General features: G+C 57.9%; 1 protein-coding gene across 2 annotated transcripts; it reads right to left on the reverse strand.

Moving 5' to 3' along the window:
- Window positions 1-360: 360 nt before the first annotated feature.
- Window positions 361-4,741, reverse strand: LOC129198329 (zinc finger protein 135-like). Of its 2 annotated transcripts, XM_054807537.1 has the most exons (4): window positions 4,656-4,741; window positions 3,958-4,266; window positions 2,518-3,093; window positions 361-2,071 (listed from the first exon to the last, which is right to left on the reverse strand). In XM_054807537.1, the coding sequence occupies exons 2-4, from the start codon at window positions 3,992-3,994 to the stop codon at window positions 1,365-1,367; spliced, it is 1,320 nt and encodes a 439-aa protein (XP_054663512.1). In that variant the 5' UTR covers window positions 3,995-4,266; window positions 4,656-4,741; the 3' UTR covers window positions 361-1,364. The 2 variants fall into 2 exon arrangements, with proteins under 2 accessions (XP_054663512.1, XP_054663513.1); XM_054807538.1 differs by lacking the exons at window positions 3,958-4,266; window positions 4,656-4,741 and adding an exon at window positions 3,525-3,901.
- Window positions 4,742-7,603: the final 2,862 nt, after the last annotated feature.

The following is a 7,603-nucleotide window of genomic DNA, read 5'->3' on the forward strand; positions in this document are numbered from 1 at the left end:
AAGGGAAAGAGAAAGAAGGAAGAGGAAGAGGAGGAGAAAGAGAGGAGGAGGAGGAGAAAGAAAGAAAAAGAAGAAGAAGGAAAAGGAGGAGAAGGAGTTATGCCATGGCCATTACTCACCATCTCCCATGGAGACACAGATGCCCAGACAGTTCCTGACCAAAATCCGGCCACCCCCCCACCCCAGCCCCCTCCTCTCCGCGTTACGGCTGAGCAGGACGGGACACGGCCAGGGACATCTCTGCGGCTGGGATGGGTTGGGGCGTCCACCTGGTTGCCTCCCCCCTCCCAATTTCTTGTGCACCCCCAAATCTATTCACTGTCAAATGAACAGGACACGAACCTGAAAGACATTTTGAGTAAAATCCACAATATTTCATAGAAACTTCAAAAAAAAAAAAAAGAGATTTCTTCTATTTACTATGGGGACATATACACATACACTTGGCTGTACGTGCGTGTATATATATGTATGCACGCACATACATAACGAAGGGACCATCCCGCGCGCTTGATTTTTATTGCAGGGTCCTGGCTGGATTTTTGCTTCCTCCAAACCTCCCAAAGTTGGGGGATTTTTGGCCAAAGTTTCTCCTGTTGGCAGCATCTCCTTCCTCACGGTAAAGTAGTCCCCGAGGCGACGGCGAGAGCGGCTCATCCTCCCTCCGCCGTCACGGTGCAGCATCCCACCGGGAAGCACGAGAACTTCAGCCTTGGTGAGCACCATCATTGAAGTTCATCTTCACAGTTTGTAATCAAGTAATAATTAACGGTACATGCTTTTAACGAAGAGAGCGGTGAACAGGGAGAGATAAACACATTAAGAGCAAACCGAATAAAAAACACCACGATGGTCACAGCTTGTAAAACATGACGTGAGATGCCAACCAACATCCCACCAAAATGTCGTACCAAGGCTGTCCAGCAGTTTGTTCAACCTTGGGTCTTGTTAACGACCTCGCTGGCTAACGAGGCTTTACGATCCCTTTGGATTCATGGGAGCACCCTGTTTTTGCCAGGAAGGCAGCATTTCTTGAACATCTCCTTTCCCTGGACCCACAAGTCCCCATGGAGATGCTGGGGCTCTTGGATTTGATGGTCCCATGTGCTGGGGTGAAGGAAGAGCCACGTTGTCCACGTACCCAAGGCACCTGCTGGTAACTCTCCTCCTCCTTTACACCTACGTGCAGGCACTCATGTTTAAAAGTAGAGAGGGGCTCACACGGCCCCTCACCCCCCAAAAAAAAACCCTTGGTGGGGCATTAGCATCCCCCAGACATCTCTGAATTTCCCCCTCCAAGATCACCAGGCTCATGGGATGAAACCAAAGGGGTGGAAGTCCCTACCTAGGGAGGCCACAACCCCCTAATTTCGTGTCACGTCACCCGCTGGAGAAGCTCCTTGGCCCACTGGCACCTCCTCCAGGTGGGTCCTCTGATGGAGAACACACTCGGCACCCACGCTGAATGACTTCCCGCAGATCAGGCACGCGTGGGAGTTCTCCTGCGTGTGGATCTGCTGGTGCGTGGCGAGGTGGGAGCTGGTCCGAAAGGTTTTCTGGCATTGCTGGCAGCTGTACGGCATCTCCCCGGTGTGGATGCGCTGGTGCAAGATGAGTTTTTGCTTCTGAGTAAAGGATTTCCCGCAATCAGAGCAGGAAAAGGGTTTTTCTCCAGTGTGGGTCCTCCGATGCCTGGAAAGGCTCGAGTTTTGGGTGAAGCATTCCCCGCACTCGGGACACTCGTACGGTCTCTCTCCCTTATGGATCCTATGGTGGGAGACGAGGTTGGAGAAGTCATTGAAGGTCTTTCCGCAATCCGGGCACTTGTAGGGTCGTTCTCCCGTGTGATTTCTCTGGTGGCGTCTCAGGCTGTTCCTCCAACAGAAGGTCTTCCCACACTCTGGGCATTTATGGGTCTTCTGCTTGGCACGGGCCATCGGCTTGCTTGTGGCTGTGTGGGTGTCCTTCATGCCACCCCCTTGTCTCATCGGTGTCTGCTCCTTCTTGTTCTCCAACTTCTCCTCCAGCACCTGGGGTGGTTGTCCCGGCTCCAGCTGGGTGCTCTCGGTGCCTGCTCGAGAAAGACAAAGCCATTGCACCAACAGGACCTCCATGACCAAGGATGGGTAATGTAAGTTGGGAAGACCCAGGAGGGGGTTTGGTGGAGGGTGGGTGAAGAGAGGCCTCCATGTCCACTAATGAACTTGGGAAGTGTTCTTGGAGACCATTTGCTATCACCAAGACTGACTCATGAGGAGTTTCTTCCAGTGCAGCTCCGTTAGTTGGAGGTCTCCAGTCCAACCTCCTGCTCAGACCAGGACTATCCATACTGACAGTTCAACCCAACCTGGGGACAGAGCAACTCCATCCCCAGGGACACCTCCCACCCCATCACTGCTGCCACGCTGGGAGCAGGAATCCCAACACGGCCCCACCACGTACTTCTCCAGGCCATCCCCACCCACAGCTCCACCAGGGCATGGGACATCTCACGCTAAGCCCCATCTGAGGACTCACCATCATGGAGGACTTGCTGATGCCTCATGAGGTGAGACCTCTTCCGGAAGGTCTTCTCGCAGTGCGAGCAGGCATACGGTCTCTCTCCCGTGTGGATGCGTTGGTGGGTGATGAGGTCCGAGCGCCAGGAGAAGCGTTTCCCGCATGTGGTACAGAGAAAGGGCTTCTCCTTGGTGTGTGTCCTCCAGTGACGCAGGAGGACCACGCTCTGCGTGAAGCTCTTCCCGCAATCCAGGCACTTGAAGGGCTTCTCTCCCGTGTGGATCCGTCGGTGACGTGTCAGGCTGCTGCCCCAGGTGAAGATCTTCTTGCAGTCCACACACTTGTACACCTTCCCTCTGGAGCTACTCCTTGGTTGGGTTGCATCTTCTTGAAGGTCTTCAGCATACGTCCCTTTGAAAGAGCATTTTCGGGGTTTTCTTGGTACTTGGCTACCTTGCTTATCATCCGGCTGATGTTGAACATCGTGGTCCATATCCACCTTGGGGCTCTGAGGCTCTTCTCTGGGTCCTTCCAGCATCATCCTGTGCTCTTCCATGGGCTGGGGCTCCTTCTTCTCACTGTCTGTCCCATCACCTGTTGGGAGACCAAAGCGGGTCATTTGTTGTGTGTTAAGGGATATTGAGAGCGGCCACCTCCTCCAGCAGCTCCAGTACCAGCCAGTATGGTGCTGCCCAGCTGCTGGAGACCTTCTAGCAAGACCTCCACCCACTCCAGTAGCTGCACTGGGATCCCAGCTCGCTCCAGTAGCTGACACCACAGAGCAGCGGTGCCAACACCCCCAGTCTGACTCCTGTAGATGACCCCAAACCCACTCAGACCCCCCCACAGCTAGCACCAGATCCAGAAATATTTAAGAAAAAGATTGAATAATGAAGACAGGACCAACTGCGATGACCAACGCATAGACCGACCCCCTTCTACTACACCACCAGCCCCTTTTAAACTCCTTTTTTTGTCTGCCCCCCCCTTTTCTCCTCCGCGTCCCCTCTTCCCCTGCTCATCACCTCCTCCGTACGCAGTTTTCCCTCCAGTGTTGCATCTTTATCCGCAAAGCTCTTGGTGGAACTTCAAAGTTCTACTGGTGAGTAGAAGACCACCCGTTAGCGCAACCAGCGAGGTTTGTTTCTGCTTAACCTCTTCGTTAACGCTAATTGGGCAGGTTTTATGTCCCTGCGTGCTCGTCTCCCTCCCTTTCCTTATCCTCCTTCTCACACTCAGCGTGGCCTTGCCCGTTAGCGCCAGTAATGAGGTTTGGTCTTATCGCCACCTCCCTTATCACGGTGTGGGGCGGGTTTGTCCCTGGATGTTCTTGTTGATGGCTTCTTGGTCCAGATACTCTTAAAGGAGACGCGTGTTGGGTGCCTGGGGGAACTGCAGGCAGAGGAGCCGTGGGAAGAGGGGGCAGCTATGGAAATTTGGGGAGCAGAAGGTCCTTACCCGGGGACGACACGCTCTCATGGCTCTTCTCTTGCATGATGTGGTCATGGGAAGAGCATCCGTCCACGCATCACCCCACAGCCAGGCAAGGCTGGTGAAGCTCCATCCCCTTGGGTGATGTTGAAGGTCCACACGGGAAGGCTTCAGAGCCCCCCCATGTTATTGGGGGGGGGGGGGGGATACCCGGCCTCCTCCGTGGTGTTATTTAGGGGACAACTGGAGGACGTGCAGGGAGATCCCAGCTCAAGGCAGCGACCGATGGGCACTGGTGCCCCCCCAAACTTGGGGGGTGCAGCATCGCTCTCAGCCCTGACGGGGACCAGGCACAAAGCAGTAAGGAGCCGTGCTGGGTCTGGGGGGGTCTTTGGTCCTGACCCCCTCCCCAGACCGCCCCATTACCTGTGGGGTGCTGCCCCGGACACCCCCATCCCTGGCCCCATGGACCCCCGTTACCTTCAGGGCTCTGCCCAGGACACCCCCCCCCCCATTACCTACAGGGTAATACCCGGGACCCCCCCCCGGTCCCTCTGGGCTCTGCCCGGGACCCCCCCGGTCCCTGCTGTCCGGGATCCCCGCCCCCCTCCCCCCCCCCCCGTTATCTGCGGTGCTCTGCCCGCGACCCCCCCACTACCCACGGGGCTCTGCCCGGGACCCCCCCGTATCCCGCAGCCGCTGCCCGGGCCCCCTCCCCCCGGTACCTGCGGGCGCTGCCGCCCTCCGCGGATCCACGGCGGGGACCGCTCCGGCCGGTCCCGGGGGTGCACGGTGGGGTATATCCCCCCCCCCACACCTCAGCCCCCCGCCCGCCCCCGGTCCCGCTGTCCCGGCCCCTTCCTGTGCCTCTGCACACCGAGCCGGGCTGCAACAAACCGGTGCTACCGGGGGAACCGGGATGGACCCCCCCGGGATACGGGGGATGCTCGGGGCAGCCGGGATGGACCCCCCCCCGTGATACCGGGGCAGCCAGGATGGAGCCCCCCACGCCTGACCTCTCTCCGTTACCCTCCTCCAAGGAAGAGCAGCCTCAAGGTTTAATGAGACAAAATAAATAATAATTAAAAAGAAAAAAAGAAAAAAAAATAAAAAAAGAGCCAAGCGCAAAGGGAGAAAATATCTTTTTCCATAAATAACCGAATTTGCCGATTCTCACCCACACACTGACCCTGAGAATTAAAATAAAAGGTTAAAAAGAAACAAGAAAAAGCTCCGGAGTTGATAAAAACCCCATGGAAACGCGATATTGCCGTGGTTTGGTTTGTTGTTTTGTTTAACGAAGGAAGGAACCGCGGCCATTTGGCCTCGCTCCTGGGTGGCCTTTGAGAAATGTGGATTTTTGGGTCGTCCCTGGGGGGGGGCTGGGGCTCTTGAGACGCAGCAAACGATGTTAAACGGATAACGAGAAGCTAATTCAGATGTCAGCAAAAAAAAAATCTATCTCGGTCCTAAGTTGGATGTCCCAACAAGGGACATGAGTCTCTGGACTATCCAAGGTTTATTTTGTTGCTGGAGGATGACGGGGTGAAAGAGAGGAAGATGAGGGCAGAACTTGACTGCCCGTTGCAACCTGAGCATGAGGTACGAGGCTGGAGACCCCAAAAGTTGCAGCCCACCATGGATGTCCACCTAAACCGGGTGAGTCGCCACCACCTTCTACTCCACGTGGTGTTTCTGGTGGGATCTCAGCTCCTTGTAGCTCTTCCTGCACACGGAGAACTTGTAGGGAGCCTCCTCCATGTGGGTCTCCTGATATTCGATGAGCATTGAGCTCATGGTGAAGCCCTTCCCGCAGTTGAGGCATCTATAGGGTTTCTCCCCAACGTAGTGCCTGATCACGTTGGAGCTTCTACCAAAGCTTTTCCTGAAGTCCTGGCCCATGGAGGGAGCTCCAAGCCTGACCTACTTTCCTCCTCCATCTCTGGAGGAGAAGACACCCTTTGGGAGCCGCTGCCTCCCTCCACTGGCTCAAGAAGAAGCTCTTGGAGGTCACCACAAAGGGTCCTCAGCTCTCCAATCCCTCAAGAAAAAAAAAAAAAAAACCCTCTCAGGTACAAAGCACCTTGCTGGGTTGGCCAAGGAGCCCACCCAAACCTGGAGGAGATGTTCGCTCCGCGCGGGTGCATCAGGACACCATCCCTCTTGGGTTTCATCCCTCTAAACTCGAGGATGGTGCCCTGATCCCCACCCCACGGTGGATAAAACCCCGATAAACCCCCCCCCCCCCATGGTGCGGTTTTGAGTGGTGACACGCTCGGAGGTTGACCTCATGACATCATCTCCTTGGGCATCGCCTTCTCCCTGGTCCAGCTTTGGACCACCCAACATCTCCTGAGGATGCTCCAGGCCACGGAGCTCTTCCTGCAGGAGGAAGACGTGCGGCGCAGGAGGAAGGATGCGCACCAAATCCCGGCTCCGTGACCTCGTTTAGGTGTTCACCAGCGGATGGAGCAGGGGGGGGGGCTTTCCCCCACCCCGTTCTGCTCATCCGCTTCAAAGGGAGACGGGCCGGATGGGTGCTGAGCACCACGCACGGGGTGCAGACGGATGGGTGCTGAGCACCGTGCATGGGGTGCAGCTGGAAGGGTGTTGGGCATTATGCACAGGGTGTAGATGGATGGGTGCTGAGCACCATGCACAGGGTGCAGACGGATGGGTGCTGAGCACCATGCGCAGGAACGCTGAGCACCATGCACGGCGTGCAGATGGATGGGTGCTGAGCAACCTGCACAGGGTGCAGACAGGTAGGTGCTGAGCACCCTGCGCCGGGTGCATCCAGATGGGTGCTGAGCACCACGCGCAGGAACGCTGAGGACCATGCACGGCGTGCAGTTGGGTAGGCGCTGAGCGCCCTGCAGAGAGATGCTGAGCATCACGCAGAGGGTGCAGCCGGATGGGTGCTGAGCATCATGCACGGAGTGCAGCCAGATGGGTGCTGAGCACCTTGCACCATGCAGAGGGTGCAGCCAGATGGGTGCTGAGCACCCCGCACAGGGATGCTGAACATCATGTACGGGGCGCAGCCGGATGGGTGCTGAGCACCCCGCGCAGGGTACAGCACCATGCGTGGGTGCCGCTGAGCACCGCACCACCAGCGGGGTGCTGGCGGAGGGGGGGGGGGGGGGCCGCATTCGGGGTCCCCCCCCGTGGCGCTGGCGCTGCGGGTGCTGGCGCTGGGATCACAGAGCCCCCCCCCGCGGCCCTGCGGGAGCTGCCTGCACCCTGCCTGCACCCTGCCTGCGCCCTGCCTGCGCCCTGCCTGCAGTACAGGCAGGGGGGGGGCGAGCCCGGAGTGCAGCGGATTATGGGGGGGCTGGCTGGGATCGGGGGGGGGGGGGGGGGATAATCCGGAATCCTGCAGGCAAAGGGGGGGGTGCTGGGCGGGCAGGATGTGCCCCCCCCCCCCGGATTAGCTGGGTGTGCACGGGTGTGTGCACGTGTGCAAGGTACCGGGGGGGTGGGGGGTGGGGGTAATCTGGGGGTGCGTGCAAGGGATTGAGGGGGGGGAGCAGGTAGGGGTGCTGCGTGGGTGGTGGGAGTGGGCGTGCGTGGGTGTGCACAAGCGTGTGAGGAGATGGGGGGGGGGGGTGCAAGTCCACGGGTGTCTGTAGCTCCGTGTGTGCGCAGGTGTGTGTGCGCGTGTAAAGGCGGG

The sequence above is a fragment of the Grus americana genome, chromosome 32 (assembly GCF_028858705.1).
Source record: "Grus americana isolate bGruAme1 chromosome 32, bGruAme1.mat, whole genome shotgun sequence".
In the NCBI taxonomy this organism is placed as follows: domain Eukaryota; kingdom Metazoa; phylum Chordata; class Aves; order Gruiformes; family Gruidae; genus Grus; species Grus americana.

What these genes read in the sequence shown, in the direction of transcription:
- LOC129198329 (XM_054807537.1), bottom strand. Translation starts at nt 3,994, where the DNA reads ATGCAAGAGAAGAGCCATGAGAGCGTGTCGTCCCCGG. An exon ending in TGAGAGCGTGTCGTCCCCGG is followed by an intron (nt 3,094 to 3,957) that starts GTAAGGACCTTC and finishes GTCTCCCAACAG; the next exon opens with GTGATGGGACAGACAGTGAG. An exon ending in TCAGCAAGTCCTCCATGATG is followed by an intron (nt 2,072 to 2,517) that starts GTGAGTCCTCAG and finishes TTTCTCGAGCAG; the next exon opens with GCACCGAGAGCACCCAGCTG.